The sequence below is a fragment of the Triticum dicoccoides genome, chromosome 4A (genome assembly GCF_002162155.2).
Source record: "Triticum dicoccoides isolate Atlit2015 ecotype Zavitan chromosome 4A, WEW_v2.0, whole genome shotgun sequence".
Classification (NCBI taxonomy): Eukaryota; Viridiplantae; Streptophyta; class Magnoliopsida; order Poales; family Poaceae; genus Triticum; species Triticum dicoccoides.
In genome coordinates this window covers 21,440,496-21,465,342 of record NC_041386.1, presented here as the reverse complement: position 1 = coordinate 21,465,342, position 24,847 = coordinate 21,440,496, and the positions used below count along the sequence as shown (strand labels likewise).

The 24,847-nt window shown below is 47.4% G+C and overlaps 1 protein-coding gene across 1 annotated transcript; it reads right to left on the bottom strand.

The window, feature by feature from the left end:
• Positions 1-2,556: 2,556 nt before the first annotated feature.
• Positions 2,557-3,248, bottom strand: LOC119284686. The gene has a single exon (XM_037563840.1). It carries the CDS (start codon positions 3,106-3,108, stop codon positions 2,899-2,901), a length of 210 nt encoding a protein of 69 aa, XP_037419737.1. The 5' UTR covers positions 3,109-3,248; the 3' UTR covers positions 2,557-2,898.
• Between the last annotated feature and the right edge of the window lie 21,599 nt (positions 3,249-24,847).

Sequence of the window (24,847 nt, the reverse complement as noted above, 5' to 3'; positions counted from 1 at the left end):
AGGACTCCAGAGGAACAAGAAGAGAGGCTAGAGAGTCTAGCGCTAAGATATTTCAGGATTTTGGATCGAGGAGATTGATTAGATGGGATTTCATGCAAATGCGTCTTTTAATTGCGCGATCTGGCCTCTACATGCATGATTTTTTTTGAACCTTCTACATGCATGATATAGATTGGTATGGCTAAGGAAACAGGTATTAAGAACCAGATACGGGAGGAGATCTCGGTTAGAAAAAAAATCGTGTGGGATTTTTTTTTGAAATTAAAAATCGTGTGGGATTGAAGCCATTCGTTTGATCGATGGGAGGGGCTGCTAACGAACCAAACGACTTTGATTGATTGTCGGTTTATTTTTGGGCATTGTAGGTGCAAGATGGAAAGAGCGAAAAGATTGATTAATTGTCATTGTATATCTAATTGCAAGGCGATTTGATTGATGTTGTTTATGGAAACTATTTTTGGGCATGGAGATGTGAGATGGAAAGGATCCTATCGTATGTAAGTTTTTTTTTATGCAAGGGAGGTGTGGCATGGAAAGGATGCTATAGTTTGGTCTTTATGCGGTTTTTTTGGGCATTGCTCGGTTAGTAAAAAAATTAGGGAGAATCGCTGGTAGTGGGATGGGATCAAGGGGTGGTCCTCTTGTTCGATGGATAGGGAGGGAACGAGCGAACGAAACACTGAGACATTAGGAGTAGAAATAGCCGTGTAGTCAGCTTAACCTGAGTAGTTTGTCCGGTCCGAATTGACTTTTCAATAGGAGGTCCGGTTTGAACTATAGCGTGTGTTGGTTCGAAGTGACTTTACATCGGAGTAGAATCCGATTCGAAGCTGCTTAATCGCCTATGCCCCATGTTGCTGTCTCTCAGGTTTATCTGTCTACCGGTCTACGGAAAAAAACCATCATTGAGTAAACTGACATAAAACCGTGTTAGATGATAAAACATATCCAAACCATGCAGTTTGAGGGTCGGGGTTTGAAGGTGCCCAAAGATCATTTTTCATGGTGTATCCGGCTGGAACACTTTATTGCTTAAGAGCACCTACAGCCCAACGCGGCAAACTCGTCTCAAACGCCCAAAAGAACAGGCCTTAAATGTTTGAAGTGACCGGAATGGCTTATATCCGGCTTAAATATGAGCCGCCCTGACGGACGTCCGCCATATCGAAGCCGTCTACGCTGGCATACCTGACCCACATATATTCCTCTTCATTCGCTTTCTAGATCAAACTCTAACCACTTTACTTCACTTCACTTCTCTTCATCACCCTAGCCGTTTTCGAAAACAGGCCCATGCGAGACAGCGCTAGGACTCCTTCCGCCGAAAATTCGTTGTGTCCGTCCAAATGTTGCATGAATCTGGTGCTAGATGTGTCAGTTGATGCCTCACCGAGATGATATGTCCGTCTAACGTTTGAACATGGTGACGAACGCGCAACCCCTCCCGCGGAGGCCATGGACGCATCATGAGCGTCGTCCGAACATGACACACGTACCCGCCGTGCGAGGCAGCGGGCGTAGGAGGCAACGACAACCTTCACAACGGTGGACGTCAGCGAGGCGGATTTGCATTTTCCGGCGTCCCGTATGGTGAAGCAGTTCGGACGCCGCAATCGCGTCATGGTGAATGTCATTAGCTCATTCCAAAACGGATCCATAATCGATCTGACTCCTCCAGCATTGTTCGGGGTCCGGGCTATGATGAGAAAGAGTAGGACATGTGAGACGGCGGCGCTTTAAGTCTCCTGAACCGGCACATGTCCCGTGCCCTACTCTATCTTGCCGGTGACCGAACCAACATTCTGAGGAGCATAACCTCTATCTTGCCGGTGACCGAACCAACATTCTGAGGAGCATAACCTCTATCTTGCCGGTGACCGAACCAACATTCTGAGGAGCATAACCGACCACCAGACATGGACACGGCGAAACCGGACGTGCTTGGTTCAAATATCAATTCATGTTGGATGTAATGATATGGATTCGAGGTTTCTAATTTAAGTTATCTAATTATAAAATCAAATACTTGAGACGTTAATGTCCGCATACGCGCAGGGACGGATTTGTCTAAGTCCGGCCTCGGTGTGTGTCGGTTCGATGTGACTTTTCAGCGGAGTAGAATCCGATTCGAAGCCGCTTAATAGCCCCCAAGTTGCTTACGGCCGATGGGAGCAAAGGTGATCCGGTCGGTGGGAGCACATCTGCACATGAACCGATCCTTTTTTTTTTTTTTGAAATGGCACATGAACCGATTTGGTCCAGCGCAGCATATGCGGCAGGGGAGCAGGGGCGAGCAAGACCTTCACACCCACCCAAACGAAACGATCCGCGAAGTGCGCAAAGGGAGTGACAAAACCTACTGGTGCAAGCTACGGGCAGACTCTGAAGGTAACCGGGAGGAGTTCAGTACAACTGCACAGTGCACGCAGCAGAGCTGGAATGGGTTCTTGTTCTTTAGCTTATATTCTGAATGACGTGCGTTCGTTCAGGTAACTCGAACACACAACTTTCTCCAAGGAAGAAGAAAGATACAGTATGATTTGAAGAAGAGCAGCGTGAAAAAGATGGATAAATTAACATGTCCAAGGTTAACTCAAGAGAGGAATCACAAGGGCAACGGCAGCAGCAACACCAGCCAGCCTTTCTGGATAAATTTTCATCCCAGAGACGGAGAGCGCCATGCCACTGGCAGCCATCTCAAACGAAATCCCAGCCAGGCAAACAACAAACCATATTTGTTTCTCTGGCCACCTAAATGAAGAAGACAATAATAGAAGGTACCCACTACACAGTAAGTACAATACAAGCGGTAATAGTAAGAGAAGCCGCCTCCCGGACAGCAAAGCTTCATAGGCACGCACGGCGGAGATGTGCGGCGAAGAGGAGTGGGTGTGGGGTCTAGCCGGCGTAGATGTGGACCCCGATGGCGATGAGGAAGATGGTGATGAGGGCGAAGTAGATGACGGCGTGGACGAGGATGGCGAGGCCGCCGGTGTGCATGCTGCCGAAGGCCACGATCCGGCCCTGCGCCGGCAGCTGGAACAGCAGCCCCGGCGTCAGCAGCACGAAGAGCACCGTCGCGACCACGACCGGCCCCCAGTCCGCCATCTCCGCTCCGCTCTGCTCCTCCTGGATCTGCTTGCTTGCTCCTAGCTACTAGCTGCACCCAACACCTCCCTCTCTCTCTCTCTCGATTCAAAACTGGGAGCGAGGAGAAGAGTAATGAACTGGCAGGGAGGCAGATGATGAGTAGCGCTGGGTTTTAATAGGCAGGCTTGGGCTTGGGCTTGGGGAAAGGAGTAAACGGTCGGCGGGCCACGCGGAGCGCTCACGGAGGCACACAGCGGCACGCGAACCTGCTCCAGTGAGCCGCGCGGGCTCCCGTAGTGTCATACACGTCGTGTAGATGCAGTGGGTGGAAAGGCTCTCTATCTCTATCTCTCGCGGGGGGAAAGGGCGGTGCGCACCGCCACGTGAACATCTCCGGTGAGTAGGATCCAAATCCGCCAGTCGTCGGCTTGGATCCAAGCGCTAGTACGCAGCACTACACTATTTTGCTTCTCGACGATCTGACCTCGGACCTCGCGCAAACAAGGCTGTAGATTCACGTGATGGTGGTAGTAGAAGTAGTATCTGCCATCACTGTCCACTAGTTCTCGTGTGCTGTCGAGTCGGCGAAATCCAAAATCTGTCGCTCGTGCACGTTCTCTGCTTGGTAACAAGCAGGGGAGTTCGATAAAGAAAAGGATCACAAGAAGAAGAGGGGTCTGACAATGAAGCCATGAACGAGCAGAAATGTTTTCTTTTCTTTTCTTTTCTTTGTGCGGTGCTTTTGCAGGGGATGTGAAGAAAGCGGGAAGTTTCCGTGCGGAAAGAGGAAAAAAAAAACACATACACACACACACACACATATACTTCCCGTTTCTCTACACAATGCAGGAAAGAATATCTTTCCCAACAGAAGCACGAAAGGAATGACTGGGACATGTTACCATACCGACACCATTTGTTCCGCAAAGAAAGGACCGACACCATCTGGCATTTTTAGTTACCTCATGCCGTGGCTACTCATGTTGTTTTTTTTCGGTAGCACTAGCAACCATGCACATCGGAACCACCTATCGATTGATCCATAAACTGTTCGCCAGATTTTGGATGGTCATACCTTGATGTTGTCTGTTGAAATTTGATACTTTGGTGAACATGGGTCCACTCACACCCAATTGACAAAAAAAAACCTCCACTCAATTCATCAAACATCATTACGGTAAAAAAAACACCAAAAATACAATAAATTACATTCATATATGTAAAGCACACAACAACGACTACAAGCACCAAAGCGAGCTCGCTAAGTGCCAATATGCAGTTGGTAACTTGTCCAATTTGGGAAAACGAAGAAGGTGTGTCGTCGTCATAGCGCCCCCTCTTTCATCAGAGTCGGGCAAATCTTGTTGTAGTAGACAGTTGAAAAGCGTTTATGTTAGGGTCCAGGGCCGGTCCTGAGTTTTCGGGGGCCCGGGGCGAATCTAGAACTCGGGGCCCTTTAGTATCAACAGGGACATAATAATCAATATGTCTATATATGAGATGTACCAAACATTATTTCATGTGCACTGAAAGGCAGTACTCATATCAAATTACGTATGCACATCTTAGAAATTTCATACAACATTCTGCGATGCATCATTATCAATCTCATCTAGTAATTGTAGTTGCTGGATGCATGCCTTTTACTAGGCGACATGAGGTGCTGAAATTTAAAGGAATAATTGGTAATTCAAAACTAGCTGGAAACTACAAAAATACTAAATCAGTTAATAAAATCTTACCGATTGTAAAGTCGAGCGCTCACAAATTACAAGTGCATAAAGCCCAATAATATGTCACTTAACAGTGTCCAATCAGTCGATGATCGTCAATGTCCTGTTGTAATAATGATAACACGGTCATGATCTGTAACTTTGTAGAAATCACTAAGGCATAGGCTTGTAGGCTACCTTTTCTACTGGGATTCGTGTGTGGCCGCGTGGACAGCGGAGACTGCCGATTGCCACTGGCCGTTCCCGTGGCCTCCTCGCTGCTGTTCGATCTGTTCCTAGCGGCCGCAGCGGTTGCAGGCGCTACGAGGACGAGAGGTGATGAAGTCAAGGTTAGGGATAAGTCCATGCGGTTGTCAAAGGCGATGGCGTCGCTAGGTGATCTGGGATTAGGTAAAACTGAAGGCAATCAGACCAATCAGGCGAGAAATCATTCTGTCCCGTGCCATCTGCGAGCGTCGTGCGACTCGTATGCGCGTGATGGGGGCTGGAATCTTGGACGTTCAGTTATATCCAATTGCTATTTTGACCAGGCCAGGTTCAACACGACAACACATACAACATTGCATTATTTTTCTTCTCTAACAGGCTTAATCTATATTAAGTGCACGTACCTCGGGGGCCCTCTGTTCTTGGGGCCCGGGGCGGTCGCCCCCCCTGCCCCCCATCAGGACCGGGCCTGTTAGGGTCCCAAAGGACCAGCACCCCTGAACAACAACCGTCACCAAAAAGGAGACACGTAGATCGGAAGGATCCAACATCTGGACACACGAACGCAGACGAACAAAAACTGAATCAAATCAGATCCATTGTAGACAAACACCGCCCGAAATCGACGTGATCCTCGAGAGACTCACCTTCACCCGCCCTCTAACGATGCTACACAAACCATCGAGACGATGCTTAGGCAGGGAGAATTTTATTCCATCTTCAGGGAGCCCCTTCCGCCTCGTATTCCTGAGCATGACACAAATTATAAACAAACTAAAAAATAACTAAAAAGGGAGCAATAGCCTTTCCCTGGCAAGAATCAAGATCTACCGCGCCTCCATGGCTGATATGGACATGACTATCGCGGATGTGACCCAAAGTATTTCAAGAATATATATTTTCCAGGTGATTTCAAATAATAATAATAATTTATATAATTTTGTTATTCAAGAAGAAAGTACAACACTTTGTTTTATTATCTGCAGAATCATCCAATATTTTTCCAAGGCACGTGTGAAGATGAAGTATATGCAACCATTGACAGAGCCTAGAAGAAAATCACTTTTCAACCCAACACCATGTCACGTGCACATGGTCCAAAGGAACTTCTTTTTACTCAATGGTTCAAGATCAGCCACGTGGGCCATATGATTTGGGCTGCACCAAGTATTTCTCATGAAGCGTACTCAAGGCCTGGGACTCTGCCCACGTAACGGCGTACTCGGCTGCCGATCGTTCCGCCGACGTACTCGGCCGTATTGACTGTTAATAAATAGTCATCATCTATTAGGTTTAGATGCGGGTTTTGTTTAGAGAAGTTTAGCTATTGTTATTTTTATTTGTCTTCGTTCGTAGCGGCTAGTGCGACTGTCAAGACATCTTATTGGAATCTTAATTTGTGAGATTTATTTATCTAGCATATCCGCAATTTTTAGATTGCTTGGCTATTATTTTCTTACATGTTCTTCTATTTGCTTGTAGGAAAAATCCTTCGTGGATAGGTCGATCGCGCCGTTGGCTCGGTCGATAACACCGTGGAGTTGGTTCAGCGATTGCCGTGGATATCAGCCGTGTATGGTTCTTCTTGTACGGTTGGTAGCCGGATCGTGAAGATCAAATTCCATCTAAAATCGTAGTTATTTCCCTTCCATCAAAAGACCGGGCCATAGTTCATATCAATGGCCCTTAGGACACAGAAGATGAGGTAGGTCGATAGCAGCGCCGACAGATGCCAAGAGAACTAGTTAAATCTATGACCAGACAACCCATTGCATCAAAAAGTGCATGCAAATTTGGGTTAAACAGAACGTGGCAAAAAAGTGTTAAGCGGAGAAAATTGCCATGCTAGAAAACAAAAAGATCGCCATGATACACACAAAAAAAATTGGCACGCATGTCTAGAAAATTTACCATGCTCAAATATAGAAAACTGCCACTCTACAAGACGGTGATTTGCCCCGCTACAAATAGAGAATTGCATTGTTTCAAAAAAATATAAAATAGATAATTGCTAGCGGACTGAGCCTAATTTAGATGGGAGGGAGTCTATCTCGCGCGCGCCCGCTGCGACGCGCGAATTCCGACAGGCCACACTTGCCCGTTTTAGCAAGTCTTGGGCTATTGTTTAAAGTAAATCTGGGCCCCACCCCGGGCCCCGCCCGTTGAAATCAGGGGGCCGGTGAGATTAAGTTTTACGGGCGAGAGAGAGTAGGAGGGTCCAGCGCACATGTGGGCTGATGCGTCTTCATGGGTAGGCCCATCAGCCATCGGCTTCCGACAATGCGAGGAAACGAGATCGCTCGTTGCGACGCTCGCTCGCGAAGGAGCGTTTCCGTTTAGATGGTTAGGTTTTCTTTGGTGGAACTGGCCCACTAGGGCAAGTACTAAACTTGGCACAAGTGCTTGCTATTGTTGAATTTATTTTAGGCTTTTTGATAATGTTCGTTCATTGAGAGGTGATGTTCTGATATTGCCACAAATGACTAACTAGTAGAATGATCGTGCATTGCTACGGGTTACAATGCATATAAATGAATCAAACAAACGATAAAGGTCGTCTCCAAGGTTGAAAACTCATTTCTTCCTCACATTAATTGGATCTTGCATACATATTCAAAATCTTCTTGCACACCAGACTGCCTTGGTTGCTTCTTTTTTACCGGTAAATCACACTCCTTTTTTTTCTCCCAACAAAAATGTTTCTCATGGTGATGAATGGATATAACTACAACCATAATTAATATCAAGAGCTAAAAAAATCTTTAATCAAAGATGTTAAGAATGTCCGTGTTGAGAAATGTAGTAGAAAACAAAAAAAAGTCGCCCTATGATCACCCAAGAACAATATGAAGATGCATAACGGGTTGTGATCAACGATCGTTACCGACTCCGGGAGTGCAGCAGAAGTAGACGAGTCGGTGTAGATCGTACTTGGAGTCCCTTGAACTTCGATGACGATCCCGCGAACCGCCCTCGTACGGAAGACCAAAATCACGACCTCTCTAGCTACTTGGTTGCAAGTGTACGGTCTTCACGATCTGACAGCGCTTCATCAACCAGAGCTAATCGTCGCCAGAGAATTAGAGGGAGGATATAAGAACAACACGGGGTTTATAATTATGAAGATTAGAGGTGGCTAGGGCTCTCTCTAATTGGTCAACTAGGACTAGCTAGAACGTGCACTAGATCAACTAGAGGAGGCTCCAAAACTTGTATATCCATAGTGTGAAAATCCTCTAGTATATACAGGTCAGAGGGGAGAGAGAGGCCAACCACCAAGGGGGAAAGTCCCCCTTGGGGTGTTGGCCTAGGGAGAGGGAGTAGGACTCCATCCCCTAGTCCAATCCGCCCCCTCCCCACAAGGAAAGTGTGTGCCTTCCTACTTCGGCCCTTGTGGCCCAAGTTGCCTTCCACCTCTTGGCCTTTTAAGGCCCACTAATATTTGAATTAAATATAAAATGTTCTACACATTTCCAGAGCATTATATATATAATTTAACATCCCTAGAAACATTTTTCACCTATATATATTTAATCAGTAATGCCCAATATTACCCGATATTCACCAAACCCTTCCGGTGACCCCAAAACGCTTCCGAAACCTCTCGGAACTATTCCGGATATTAATGAAACAATTCCACAAATATATTCTCATCATCCCGTCCCACTAACACTCAGTAGATCGTGATTACCTTAAGCTTGTGACCCCGTAGGTTCGATGAACCATATACATGAACGAAACCCCTTCGTTCAATGACCGATAGCGGAACCGTGTACATCCATATCGGTCCCTATGATTACACGGATGATATTCGAGTGAACCTTTGGTTATCATGTGATGTTCCCTTTGCTTTTAAATACTTTACAAAACCCGGTGTACATCGGTATCCTCCTGAGTCATCACCATGATCACTATACCGTTGGTCCCGTTACCGGTTTTGTTCTTCTTTCTTGTTGACGTGTTCCGGCATCCCTGTGACGTAGTCACCTGTGTCTGGCCAGATGATGATGGATGCCATCACACCGAGAGGTCCCTAAGAATATCTCTCCATCGTCGGAGGAGCAAATCCCACTCTTGAGTTGTCCGGTCACTTGTCAAACTTTCTGGTGAGCTTGAAAGTTGTCATTATGATCACCTTTGTTACAGATGGCATTTGAGAAATCCCAAAGCCCACCATCCAGTTGTACTGACCAAGACACTCTCATGGTCTAAGGAACTAAAACACATGCTAACACTCCATGTTATACAAGATGATTTCGGACGATATAATAGCATAGTATGTATAACAGACAAGAATTGTGTCGATTCAATATGGTCGTTCTTCTAACGTCATACCCTCAATGTTGTTTTAGGACTATTGTTACGCTTAACGATATCCTAAGATCTGGAAAACATGATCACCAACAACCCTTGAGCCGGTCTTAGAGGCGAGACCGGGAACCTATTCTTTACTGTTTATCATCCCACATGTGCATATGAGTTGTTGACTGAATCACATATTCCAGAATCATAGCAGTTATAGCATGAAATATAAACACTTAACTATGAATATGGAAAAATAATAATATAATATTATTGCCTCCAGGGCATATTTCGGACAGTCTCCCACTTGCACTAGAGTCAATAATCTAGTTAGAACTTTTCACTTTTACACCAATGGCAATCCGGTGTCAGTCCATGCTTTGCTTGTGGTATAGACTTCGTCCTATCAAATCTGACAGATTCAAATCCGCGTGTATCATTTGCATTTCTATGCATCTATCATGCTTTCACAAGAATTCATAATTTGTGTGAAACCGGTTTTGTATATATATTGAATCACTGGTAGAACCTTTGATTCTTTAGACTGAGTTATGGAACCACTATTAAGAATAGTGTTCCAATGATACAATCGTCTAGAAACCATACCAAGCTCATAAATGAATTTTTGATTCATCACCCTTCATTTTTGCTTCTGAAGCAATAACATACTCAGCCTTCTGTTATAGAATTCACCATAGTAACTTTCTTGGACCAATTCCAACTTACTGTGCCACCATAAATCACTTTTAATTTGAAATCAAAAATCACTTGGAGCACATATGAAGATTTTATCGATGTACTACCTACAACGAGCCTTCATTGATGTAACTCCTTACAACAATCTCTTCATTTTTCTTCGTGTGTGAGAAACATGTCGTTAATCTTTAACGACATTTTCATTGTTGTCCTATGATCAACAATTTGACCATACTAGTAAGTTTTACTTACAACTAACTTAGAGTATTGAAAATATCTGGTTTTTTTACATACCATGAAACACAAGTTTGGTTGAAATCATATTCCGCTCATTATTAGTTCAGTATACCAACTCCTTCCATGTGACATTGATAAGAAAATCTTCTTGACATTTTTATTACTAAACTACTTTAGTACTTTTCTAAATATGTATTTTGGCTAAGCTCGATTAGACACTACTATCCCATAGATTATTATGTCTAATACAATGACTATATTGCCTGAGTACTTTACTAAAAACTATTTTCAATAAAGTCTTAATCCATGTCAAGAAATTTACATAACTTCCAATCAACAATATGTCATGTACATATAGTGTTTAGAAATATTATCATGCTCCCACTTACTTTCTTTTAAATACAAGCATCTTCGCTTTACTCAATGAAATCAATTTATTTGACAATTTCATCTGTACAAAGATTCCAACTCCACTATGCTTGCTTCAGACCATTATAGGATCTCTTGAAGTTTGTATACTTACTAGCATCCTATGGATCGACAAAATTCCCTTGGATCATATCAAACATACAACCTTTGTTCTATTTCCATCTCATTGGAATCATTTTGACATCCATCTTTATCTCATAATTGAAATATTTAATAATTTCTAGTTTAACCTGAACTGACTTTAAGTATTGCTATGATGAGACAATCTCGTCATAGTCAATTCTTTGATCTCGTCATAAATTATTCGTAACAAGTCAAGTATTATAAAGCATTTTTTATCTTTGTTAGTTTATAGATGATTACTAGTCTTTAGACTCTAAGTATTTCGAAGGGTTCATCTATTTCTAAGCTTGAATTATGTGAATGGATACTATCTCGGATTATGTTGGCATATAGCCAATTTCTGGAGTCAGGGCCCATCAACGCTTCTCTGTGATTTATAGGTTCATTGTTTTCCCAACAATATTTTGCCTGCATACCACAAAGGTTTGCACGAATTTTCCCAACCTATATAGTTCAGCTGCAAGTTCGACCATGCCTTTATATCTCATGTAGAGGATTTTGTATCAATCGGAGTAAGAAATTCTAGAATTACTTCCAGTGTTTCTTTTCTTTGAGCTGATTACGAAGATTATGCAATCTTGTCGAGTTGCACTGTCCTCCCACTCACTCTTTTGTAGAAAATATTTTTCTTCAAAACTTCCACACTTTGTGGCAACACTTTGCCTCGGCGTAGTGATAGAGGAATATCCAACTATTTGGAATAACCTACAAAGTAGCACGTATTTCAATAAATTTGATGGCGCTCCTTTTTCAGTGTCAAATCCACGGTCCCTAAAGCATCACTTTTGAAAGCATATTGGTGAAATAATTAATGTCATCTTTAATCTCATCATGTCATACATAGTTTGATTGCATCTACTTAAAACAATCTACTCTCAGTAGTGTTTCTAGGAGGTGCAAGCTATAAAATTCTTTTATAGCTCATTAGACATTCGCTAAATTTGTAACTCAAATATTCTTTTCTGCAATCCAACTGTAGAAACATAATATCTTGTTACAATAATTTCTACTTCATTCTGAAAACTTTTGAAACACTTCAAAATATCTAGATTTATGTCTCAATTAGTAAATATAAATATCTACTAGAGTCATCTTGAAGATAGATAAATCCACTGCTTGCAACAACACTTATTGGATTACATACATCAATATGCATACCTCCAATTATTTTTGTTACTCGTTCTTTATGTCCTGTGAACGGTATTTTAGTTTACTTCACTAATTGGATGAAACTTGCAAGTGTCAGATGATTCTCAATCAGATGACTTCAAAATTCATCACTATGAAATTTCTCCATGCTGGTTTCTCCAATGTGACTAAATGCAGTGTCACACAGATGTGGTATTCTTTTAGTCTTACGACATTTACCGTTAGTGTTATGTATGTTCAATTTTATTATCCATATTCATAATATACATCTTATTCAAAATAAGAGTATGCCCTTTTGTTCATAACATCGAACAAGTATTGTTCTGTCATGAACAACCTCCTTCATAACATCGAACAACTATTGTTGTTTCATGAGAAACCTCCTTGCAACTTCTATGCAATGGGCTAGAGTGTATAAAAACTCTAAAATGAATTATGATAATAAATACAGAGAAAATACACCGATATAAATACTATAACCTTTTATAGTTCATCAAAATATTTTAACCTCATTATATGTTGGTCTTTTAGGTTGTTCGAAGTTTCTTTGCAATGATTTGCAATAATATGTAATTGAGTCGATATCCTTGTGATTAACCTTTTAACCACAATACCGAAGAATCAGTGATCAACAAATTGATCATGTTTCCCAAGAACTACACTTTACTTGACCAACCACCTATACATCTCATAACTTGTATGACATTCATACCCGAGCTAGACATTCCAATCTTCTTTTCTTTCTGGCTTTTACTTATAGTTTTACTTCAATATTTCTCTTACTCTTAGAAGAAACAACAACTTTAAGAGTGGCGTGAGCCCTGAACTTCCCTAGGCTTGTAAGTTTCATTACATCCTTTGGTTTTGTTCTTTGTCTACAAGTTTTCACCATCAACGCATGACTGGCTTTCTTCTGGATCTTAAGCATTCCAGTCTTAAACATAGTTGAAAACTTCACTAGAATTTGCAAACAAAACACTTCTTTAGATATCGCATATCCTTTTAGCCTTTGTTTGTTTCTGAAAACAATTTTTAGTTCCAAGAATATCACATAACTATCCCAAACATTATGAAGTTTAGGTTTCTTGGAAGCAAGCAGACCGTAATGAAATTCTAGCTTTTGGATCAAAGGACGCGAGTCTCGTCATCCACAACATCAGCGAGAAAGTATTGTAGACATGCAGTAGGACAAAAATACTTCATGGCACTTTTAGAGGATGATCCTCTCAAACATAAAGTTTCAACTAGATAAGTTACAGTCAATCAATTTCAACAACAAAGGTGAAACCATGAGCCATAATTGTACAACTATAATGCAAAGTACACATAGTCATTGTTCATAATTAATCTGAACTAGTTATTAAACTTAATTAATACATTAATTATGCTCCCGCTCAAATCAATATCTCTCATAATTGATAGTGAGTGATCCAAGATCCAAATCTAGTTCTCAGCCACTGATGAAAATAATTTTGACCGGTCGGAAATTTTTTGCCGATCATATCTCCATATGACTCCTATTCATCTTTCAATGCTTTGTGATCCGAGCTCAGAATGATTCTCCTAGAACTTCAAGACAACCAAGTGCTATCTGCATACATGGCCTGACCATGTCCATCTTATACCTCATGTCCCATTTGTACTCATGTGGACATGACACACTCCGGAACGCTGCGTGTTATAGACGGTTGCAACATTGAGAAGAGCACCTTTTAACTTGATATTTACTATGAGATATCACCCTAATAATTGAATACCGTGCAATCAAAGGGTGCAAACAATAAAGGGATAAACATCTAAGGCAATTCATAATAGCATGATATGGTATAGCTCTGGGCGCCGGGAGTTTTCCGTGATCGTCTTCAATCTCCAGTTGAAGCGACATGATGGCCAATATTCCGTTCTTGTGGCAACTGTTTCAAAAAAGGTACCTGGCGGCAATCTCGGAAAATGTTGCCATGACGACCGTCTCAGGAAAGGTTGCCGTGACACCAGAAATCTGAAATTCCATCATGACACGAAATTATAGCTCCTTGTCCTGCACCTTGGTACACCTTCTCCTCGGGGTCCTCCGTGTACGTCTTGCCACTATCACATGTAACCTATATCTACGATATTTACATTAAGGTTGTCAATCTTGTTGTCGGATTCGAGGTTCCGCAGACCCTTGAGACGTTCGAACTCTGGGGTGCGTGCAACAAACTCCCTCTTCCCAGTCTGCCTGCTCAATGATTCCATGTCCTAGCTCGACGGACCAAAGGGACAAGAGACACAACAATTTATCCTGGTTCGGGCCACCTTGCGGTGTAATACCCTACTCCAGCTTTGTGGTGGATTGCCTCGAGGGGCTGAGGATGAACTAATACAGTGGATGAACAACCTCAGGAGGTGAGGTGTTCTTGAGCTCGATGAGCTAGTGGGTGTGTGGATGATCTGAACGATCCGTCGCCCTCTATGGTGGTGGCTAAGTCCTATTTATAGTGGCCTTGGTCCTCTTCCAAAATGTAGGCGGGAAGGGATCCAACGGCCAAATTTAAAGGGGGACAACTAGTACAAGCTTTCCTGACAAAAGTAGTCTTCGCCTGCAAAAGGCTCTAGTGATGACGCTGCAGTGGGATCCGTGATGACCTTCGTCCTGTCGTGTTGATGGTCTTGGTCTTGTTGCACCGATATGGAAACATTAGTTGATTCCTAGGACCCTTCGCCTGCGTTGCCTCCTTAGCACCAAAGAGGAAACTGGTACACTGCGCCCGCTGGCGCCCGCCTGGCCTTGGTCGTCATGGCTCAAGTCATGTGAACCTCGTGAGGTGCACCTTGCATTAATATCTCTGCTTCTCGGGAGCCAGCCTAGTGAAGCCGCCCCAGGAAGGTCTTGGTGTCATCCGCCTCGCGAAGCTTGGCCCCTCGCGAGGGTCTTGGGTTGTTGTTGCTGAAGCTGGACCATACCGGGCCGTCAACGGAGCCACGCCGTGGGTCGCAGGCAAGCAAGTCTGGGCACCCCCGTTCCCAGGACACCGACAGTAGCCCCCGGGCCCAAGGCGTGCTCGAACTTGGTTTCGAGGCAAAGCCAAAGGGCAAGGGCGGAGCGCTACAGGCCCCAACCGCATGCGGCCTCGGTCGACGCATGGTGATTGATGGGTCATGGGTGCCTCCGCTTCCCCATGTTGCTTCGACAACCGTTCGACTTGACGAGACTCTACTGCATGCAAAGATAAGCCATCATTACGTGCGATCGTGGAGGCCGGCGGTTGACCTCCGCCTGGCTATAAATGAGGAGAGGGGCAGAGCCCCCCTTGCTCATCTCCTTCTTCCCGTCGCCCGCTGTCGGTGTCAAAACCGGCGGATCTCGGGTAGGGGGTCCCGAAATATGCGTCTAAGGCGGATGGTAACAGGAGGCAGGGGACACAATGTTTTACCTAGGTTCGGGCCCTCTTGATGGAGGTAAAACCCTACGTCCTGCTTGATTAATATTGATGATATGGGTAGTACAAGAGTAGATCTACCACGAGATCAGAGAGGCTAAACCCTAGAAGCTAGCCTATGGTATGATTGTATGTTGTCCTACGGACTAAACCCTCCGGTTTATACAGACACCAGAGGGGGCTAGGGTTACACAAGGTCGGTTACAAAGGAGGAGATATACATATCCGTATTGCCTAGCTTGCCTTCCACGCCAAGTAGAGTCCCAACCGGACACGGGACGAAGTCTTCAATCTTGTATCTTCATAGTCCAACAGTCCGGCCAAAGGATATAGTCCAGATGTCCGGAGACCCCCTAATCCAGGACTTCCTCAGTAGCCCCTGAACCAGGCTTTCAATGACAATGAGTCCGGTGCGCAGTGTTGTCTTTGGCATTGCAAGGCGGGTTCCTCCTCTGAATACACCACGGAAGAATTTGAATACAAGGATAGTGTCCGACCCTGCAAAATAAGTTCCACATACCACCATAGAGAGAATAGTATTTCCACAAATCTAATTTGCTGACTTGTTTTGGCAACACGACATTATGTCACGGCCACATAATGCGAGGCAGTTTTTTGACACGTCTTGTCAAAGCAGAGATCGTTTCCCCTTATCACGGGATTCTCATCAATACGGGTGTGGGTAACCCAACCGCGCCATCGATTGCGGCGCTTGCGGGACAAGCAAGTTTTACCAGGCTAGTGGGGACGCATAGTTTCGTCCGTCCATATAAAGGGATAATGATTTACCTTTTCATCCACGCCTTCTTCCTCCTTTGCTCATCCACCTTCGCATACTCGAGCCCCAACGCCCAAGTTCGCATTCCCCACCTCGACCTTCTCCAACCATGTCCGGAGCGGGAGGCAGGTGGATGGTCTCCTCCATCATGGATGGACACGTCAAGAAGCTGAGGAGAGCCGAATACTTGCCCGACGACATCGCGCACTGGCTCCCAGAGGAGGGGCAGCTCATCCCCACCCCCAGGCCCCATGAGAGGGTGGTGTTCCTTACCCATTTCCTCCGCGGACTGGGATTTCCTCTCCACCCATTTGTCCAGGGGCTCATGTTCTACTACGGCCTGGATTTTCACGATCTGGCCCCGAACTTCATCCTCAACATCTTGGCGTTTATCGTCGTGTGCGAGGCCTTCCTCCGCATCAAGCCCCACTTCGGCTTATGGCTGAAGACTTTCAATGTCAAGCCGAAGGTAGTGAGCGGCCGCCAGGCGGAGTGCGGAGGCGCCATGGTGGGCAAGATGCCCAATGTCACATGGCTCGAGGGCTCCTTCTTGGAGACAATAAAGGGGTGGCAGTCGGGGTGGTTCTACATCACCGAGCCGCGTGACCCTACATGGGTAGCGGCCCCCGAGTTCTGATCTGGCTTCCCCACAAGGCTCACCTCCTGGCAAGAGAAGGGCCTGTCCTAGGGTAGTTTGGGAGAGCTGACCGGACTCCAAACATGTATTCAAAACATGGTCAACAAGAAGCTCAAACTCATCAACATAGTACAGGTCATGCTCATCCGCCGGATCCTCCCGTGCCAACAACGGGCCTTCAACTTGTGGGAGTTCGACCCGGTGCAGCACCGAACTCTGAACAGGCTCTTCGACACAACTCACGAAGATGCCTGGAGGGTGATGTTCAAGAGCGCCGAGGTCCCCCTCCCACTACCGAGGATCGCGGATTCAGCGCGAAGCGCCAAGCCAGTGCGGTAAGCTGCTTTACCTCTTACAGGATACTTGTCTTTCATAGCTTTACTCCATGCGGGATCTAAACTCCCGTACCTTTGACAGGACTGGCAGGAGACGGCCGGACAGATCGACTATCCGGCTCCTTTGCCCGAAGGCCCAGCAAATGCTCTTCTAACGGTGTATCATCGGACGTGATAATGCATGCCGCCCCGAGCCCGTATCGATGTATCATCGGACGGCTCCCTGGGATCGTCCGATATGGATAGCGATCCAGTTCCAACTGCCACCTCCCCCCATCCCGCGGACAACGCCGAGGTGCTATCTCAAGAGGCACCGGGTTGAGGGGAGACAGTCCCGGAGGCGCCTCAAGGCGGCCTCCCGGACTCCGGGAGCAGAGGGGACAAGGCCCCTGAGGGCTCTGAGTTCGGCCCTCAACCGAACACCGTGTTGTAACCTCCAGTGGTTCCGGACTCGGGCAGGGGGCCTCCTTCTAAGAGGGGCGAGATGCCTGCACCGGTGACCTCTGTCCATCTAGAGGCACCGGTCAATCTGCTGGAAGCGCTTCGCAGCGCTTCCATCGATGAGGAGCACCGCACTATTATGAGTGCGGTGATCCAGAAGGTTCAGTCCGCTAAGAGCGAATTGAATAAAGCCCGTGCCAGCCTTCTAATAGGCTTTGAGGTAAGTATTTAAAATACAGGAAAAATATTACCACATAGACAGTAGCCCCTGATGCTCTGTTCGGTGTTCATAAAGAAAAGCCGGACAGAGGATCAAACAATATCGCAGGAGTTTAATATAAGATGTCAATATGCATATGCAGGCTTCGCTGCTGGCGTCCACCGTACTGACTGCGGAGGTCGCCGTACTAAAGCAGGACCTTAAAGGGTCCCAGGAGCTCGGCCTTGCCAAGAGGCAGCTCGAGGAGAACAAAGGTAAGTAGTACCTAGTCTATGGGTATGTATGAAAAGGAATGCGATTGCAAAATGACAGGATCATCATAAATTTACCAGGGGCCATGACCGAAGTGGCGCTGTCCGAGGCCGAAGATAAAGCGGCCAAGGAGCGCACCGAGCGAGAAAAGCAAGAGGCTTGGGTGGGCGAGGTGCAGCAAGAGCTCCAGGCTCTCATGATGAAGCACGAGGCGTTGGAGCTTGACTCAAAGACGCGAGAGTCTGAGCTTGCTGCGGCCCTTGAGAGCGCAAAGAGTGCCAAGACCGAATCCCAAAAGGCCCTCCAGGAGATCGATGCAATGAAGAAGATAGCGGCAGGTAAGGAATTCTATATGCAAAGCAAGCATGCAAAAGTAAATTATCGATACTTACCCGTATTCAGAGCTCTCCAGGAGCATTCGCAGATTTGCCCCGCAGCGTGTCCGATGCCGCGAAGTTTTACTAGGCCGAGGATGGAAGCTCGACGGAGAAGTTGTTCTGGGCCCAGTATACTGGGACCGAACACCCAGTGTTTGTGAGCGAGCAGCTGAAGCAGCTGGTCGAACTACACATGGTGGCCGAACAGGCCACGAAGGGCTTTATAGTCCGGCTGTGGCCTGGCGACATCCTTCCGAACAGCTACTTCGGCCTGGTGAGGTGGCTTGTGGATGCCTTCCCACGGCTGGAGGTCATCAAGCGGTCCGTCTGCATCGAAGGTGCACGCCAAGCTTTCGCCCGTGTGAAGGTGCAATGGGCCAAGCTAGACGCCGTGAAGCTGATCAAGGAAGGACCGCTGCAGGGCAAGGAGCATCGCACCCCCGAAATTTATTAAGAGGGTGTCCTGAAGGGTGCCCGTCTTGTAGCGGACGAGTGTTCCAAGGATGTAATGTTTGAATGAACTTGCTCGTGTGATCCTGTATGATGAAAACTTGTTTCATATGCGCTATGCAACGCTTGTTTGAATTTAAAATATTACCTTCTGTTTGGCTGTTTATCCAATCTGAGAGATGGCTAGTACTCGGCTTCTGCCCCCATGCCGCGAGTGCTGGGGTGTTCGGGATAAACCTGGGCACTCTTGTTCCCATTTTTGGGTCCTTCGAGGGAGGTGCTCAGCACAACGAACAAGGCAACCGGACTAATAATGCTTTATCACTCTCACTTAGCCATAGAACTCTATAATTTTAAATTTCGGTGAAGCCCCTGGTATTCGGAAGGCCGAATTCGGGGCGCGATACACGCCTTTAAGCCGGATAGGGCCGGCCCCTTGCTCTAAGTGGCATAAGTCTTTAGGGACTCGAAACCTCGCTGAACAGCGACCAGTCTCTCGCCTTATCATGACAGTCAGTTTTAGCTTTCTCTACTGAGGTGCTTAACCCAGCAGAACCGGGGCACAATCGTAGTAGTTCTCCTAGCGCTACCTTAGCTGATAGAGCGGAATGTAAGGTACCAAAACATAGGAGCCGGGCAAACCCAACATTTGACCAAAGACATGATTCGGAGCTGATGCATATAATGCTATAAGTTCGGGGTGCCGCACTTGTGAAAGTGTTCAGACTTTTCACACCATATTGTGGGGTATGTAAGCCCCTGGTGTATTGGGCGTACCAAAGTGTACGGTTGCAAGGCGTCATTAATGAACACATGTATAAAACATGAATGCAATAATAGTTGTAATGTTATGCATTGTTTATTCAAAAAGGTGCGTTAAAGCAGAATGATACAGATAGTGCGATAAGCAAAGAGTAGGACTATGTCCCTTCCAAGCGCAAGCTGAGGAATAGTGTTAAATCAAATATTTTGCTCGTTACTGTAATCCACCTGGGAATTCCATGGTGTGACATAGCTTTCTGCCTCCTTGGTTGCTGCATCATGTGTTCGGCAATAGTGCTGCTGGACAGTGTTTCTAGAGATTAATGTCCTAAAAAAGAGAAAAATAACCAAGCGGGAAGCCCCTAGTGCGGTTTAAGCCGCGTCTTGGGGCGTGCCGTAGTTGTGCCCCCTCCCCGCCTATGCCCATGGTATTTTTAATGCGTAATTATCTATGCATGGCACGAGTTTCACCGCTTGGCTGGGACTGGGGTGGGGGCCGCATTGCTACGCGAGCTCAGATCATGCCAGGCGGTCTAGTTGCCGATTGCTCCGAGCGCGCTTGAAGGTGTCCGGGTCTTGAAACACCGAACTGGTGGATTGCCTTGAGAGGCTGCTTTGCGCTTCTGCTGCGAGGGCCGCAGTGTGCTCCTCCGTTCGGAGAGAGCGCTCTGTGTTTCCATTGACTGTAATAACCCCACGGTGTCCTGGCATCTTGAGCTTGAGGTATGCATAATGCGGTACCGCATTGAATCTCGCAAATGCGGTTCGCCCGAGTAGTGCATGATAACCACTGCGGAACGGGACTATATCGAAGATTAACTCTTCGCTTCGGAAGTTATCCGGGGATCCGAAGACCACTTCCAGTGTAATTGAGCCTATGCAATGGGCCTCTACACCTAGAATAACGCCTTTAAAGGTCGTTTTTGTGGGTTTGATCCTTGAGGGGTCGATACCCATTTTGCGCACTGTGTCCTGATAAAGCAGGTTTAGGCTGCTGCCTCCATCCATAAGGACTCGAGTGAGGTGAAATCCGTTAATGATTGGATCTAGAACCAGTGTAGCGAATCCGCCATGACGGATACTAGTGGGGTGGTCCCTGCGATCAAAAGTGATCGGATAGGAGGACCATGGGTTGAACTTTGGGGCGACTGGCTCCAACGCATATACGTCCCTGAGCGCACGCTCCGCTCCCTCTTGGGGATGTGGGTTGCGTATATCATGTTCACCGTCCGCACTTGTGGGGGAAACCTCTTCTGTCCTCTGGTGTGTGGCTGCCGGGGCTCCTCCTCGTCATTGCTATATGACCCCTTATCCTTGTTTTCGGCAATTAACTTGCCAGCCTGCTTGAACACCCAACAATCCCTGTTGGTGTGATTGGCTGGCTTGTCTGGGGTGCCGTGTATTTGACACGAGCGATCGAGAATGCGGTCCAAACTGGACGGGCCCGGCGTACGTTGTTTAAATGGATTTTTCTGCTGACCAGGTTTAGAGCCTTTGAATCTGGCATTGACTGCCGTATCCTCAGTATTATCGCTGTTAATGCGGTGCTTATGTTTGTTGCGACGGGACCTGCTATTGCCGTCCTTGGTATCCGAGGTACCATGGTTCTTCGACATATTGTTACTGCGAGCCAGCCAGCTGTCTTCTCCCGCACAAAAGCGGGTCATGAGTGTCGTGAGGGCTGCCATAGATTTCGGCTTTTCCTGACCAAGGTGCCGGGCTAGCCACTTGTCGCGGATGTTATGTTTGAAAGCCGCTAGGGCCTGTGCATCCGATAGTCGACGATTTGATTTTTCTTTGTTAGGAACCGAGTCCAGAATTGCCTGGCCGATTCTTCTGGCTGCTGAATTATGTGGCTCAAGTCATCGGCATCTAGTGGTCGCACATAAGTGCCCTGAAAGTTGTCGAGGAATGCGGCCTCCAGATCTTCCCAACAGCTGATGGACTCTGCTGGCAAGCTGTTAAGCCAATGCCGCGCTGGTCCTTTGAGCTTTAGTGGGAGGTATTTGATGGTGTGTTAGTCATCACCGTGGGCCATGTGGATGTGGAGGAGGAAATCCTCGATCCATACCACCGGATCTGTTGTGCCGTCGTATGATTCAATATTTACAGGTTTGAAACCTTCTGGGATTTGATGATCCATTGCTTCGTCTGTGAAGCATAAGGGGTGTGCGGCACCTGTGTATTGGGCTATATCGCGACACAACTCAAATGGGTCTTGCCCGTTGTGTTCGGCCCGGCCGGATTTACTTTTACTGTATCCGGCGTGATGTTTATCGTCTCGCATAGTGGCGCACCCTCGTGATCCGTAGATCAATCTTGCATGTTTTGCTTTGTCCTCCAATATGTCTCGCAGGTTTGGCGTGTTTCCCCATGCTTTTTTATTTGAATGGCGTTGGGGTGTGGGCTGAGCTTTTGGCTGGAATGCCTCTCTATCACGGCCATGAGGTGGCCGATCAGCCGCATCATACGCTTCTTCCTCCAGTCGAGGTAGCAGCCTGCATTTTGGGTAACTCTTGGAGGGGCGCTCGAGTTTATATTCCTCGACCGCGAGGACTTCAGTCCATCTGTCAGCTAGCAGATCTTGATCAGCTTGAAGTTGTTGCTGCTTTTTCTTAAGGCTATTTGCCGTGGCCATAAGCCGGCGCTTGAAGCGCTCTTGTTCGACGGGATCCTCTGGCACGGCGAATTCGTCATCGCCGAGGCTTGCCTTGTCTTCGGAGGGGGGCATGTAATTATCATCCTCCGCCTCTCCGTCTGCCGCTCTCTTAGGAGGGCTAGCTCCTCCGTCCTCCTGCTCTAAATCTTGCTGGAGGGGGCTGTTGTTGTCTTCGGCACTATCCGGAGTGTTATTACCTCCTGTACCGGTATCACCACTTTTGCTTTGGCGGGATTTAGAGCGGCGCCGCTAACGTCGGCGGTTGGGTTGCTTCTTGGAGGGGTCATCCTCCGCTATCTCGTCGCCATTGCCTTCTTTGGGTGTATCCACCAAGTGTATATCGTATGATGAGGTGGCTGTCCAGTGCCCTGTGGGCAGTGGTTCCTCTTCGTCTCCCGCATCGTCGTCCATACCGTCGATGTCTTCGGAGTCGAAGTCGAGCATGTCGGTTAAGTCATCGACAGTGGCTACTAAGTGGGTGGTGGGTGGGCCGCGAATTTCTTCGTCGTCCGCATCCCAGTCCTGCCGGACATAGTTCGGCCAGGATCCTCCTGACAAGGAGAGAGACCTTAATGAGTTCAGTATGTCGCCAAAGGGCGAGTGCTGAAAAATATCCATGGAGGTAAACTCCATGATCGGCGCCCAATCGGATTCGATAGGAACGGGCGCAGGCGGTTCGGAGTCCGCGGCCGGAGAAGGATCCGGGAGTTTAACAACACGGCTCTCGTGCAAGGTAAGGTCGATGTTCTGCTCGATCACCGCTAAGGATGAGGCCTCTGTGGCGGGGTCCATCCACCCGTCCGTGGAAGGCGCAGTTGGCTCCGAATTGAGGGTCGGAGCGGCTGCCGGTGCGATCTCAACACTGTCCGATGGTAGAGCTAAATCGTACTCATCGTGACCGCGTGACACACAAGGCAGAGGCTCGAATCCGTCGAAGATCAAGTCTCCGCGGATATCGGCCGTGTAGTTTAAGCTTCCAAACCTGACCTGGGGGCCAGGGGCGTAACTTTCAATCTGCTCCAGATGGCCAATCGAATTGGTCCGCAGTGCAAAGCCGCCGAACACGAAGATCTGTCCGGGGAGAAAAGTCTCACCCTGGACTGCATCGCTATCGATGATAGTAGGAGCCATCAAGCCTAACGGCGACGACATAGAGGAACTCTCAATGAAAGCACCAATGTCGGTGTCAAAACCGGCGGATCTCGGGTAGGGGGTCCCGAACTGTGCGTCTAAGGCGGATGGTAACAGGAGGCAGGAGACACAATGTTTTACCCAGGTTCGGGCCCTCTTGATGGAGGTAAAACCCTACGTCCTGCTTGATTAATATTGATGATATGGGTAGTACAAGAGTAGATCTACCATTAGATCAGGGAGGCTAAACCATAGAAGCTAGCCTATGGTATGATTGTATGTTGTCCTACGGACTAAACCCTCCAGTTTATATAGACATCAGAGGGGGCTAGGGTTACACAAGGTCGGTTACAAAGGAGGAGATATACATATCCGTATTGCCTAGCTTGCCTTCCACGCCAAGTAGAGTCCCATCCGGACACAGGACAAAGTCTTCAATCTTGTATCTTCATAGTCCAACAGTCCGGCCAAAGGATATAGTCCGGATGTCTGGAGACCCCCTAATCCAGGACTCCCTCACCCGCTCTCTCTTCTCCCTCTTTGCCTCGCCATCTTGCTGTAGCTTCCATGGTGCCGATTAGGAGGTTTTCCGCGGCGGAGAAGGGGAAGGCCCCCCGCGAGGAGCATGAACCGCTCCCATCGAAGAAAAGGTCCAGGCGTCCTCATGATGCCGGGGAGAGGCAGGAAGTGACGCGACCCTAGTACGAGCGGCCACCGCCTGGTTTTCCACTCCCTCTGTACGCCCAGGCGCAAGGCTGAGGAGAGGGCGGTAGCGCCCCACGCCACGCGAGCCACGACCGTGGCGACCAGGCTGGGGCTATGCGGCTGACCGGCCCATGAACCCACGCCGAAGGCTCCTCACGTGAGTTTGTGATGTGGGCGGCGATGCCGCCGTGCACTTGGATCCGGTTCCCGCGGTTCTTCGCCGAGGAGATGCCGCCGAGGGGGCCACTTGAGCTTTGGCTGCAACACGCCGGGTTCTGCAGTCTGGCCACGGGGGCGGAGGTTGACGTCGTCTCCCCGGGTAAAATCTTTATGACCCGAGGATGGGGTGAGGTTGCCCGCACTTGCCGCACGGAGGGGGCCCTCACCATCCATTCCGAGTATGACGGCGCCTCCACGCTGTTCTTCAAGGTCTTGGACGAGGAAGGCCGCCGCCTGGAGTGCTGCCCCGGAGGAAGCCGCCAACATAGCGCGACAACGGGCATTGAGCCTACTCCCGGTCCTGTCGCTAGCTTCTCCATTAGCAGCAACGACTCCTGGGAGTTCAGTGACTCTCCCGAGCCTAGCGAGTCCCTGGGGTCAAGCGACAACAGCTATGTGCCTCCGAGCTCCCGCTGTGCCCGGAGCGCGGTTGCGACATCCGCTCGGCATCGTTGATGACCTGGATGGGGTTGGCATCAGCCTCTCTGTGATG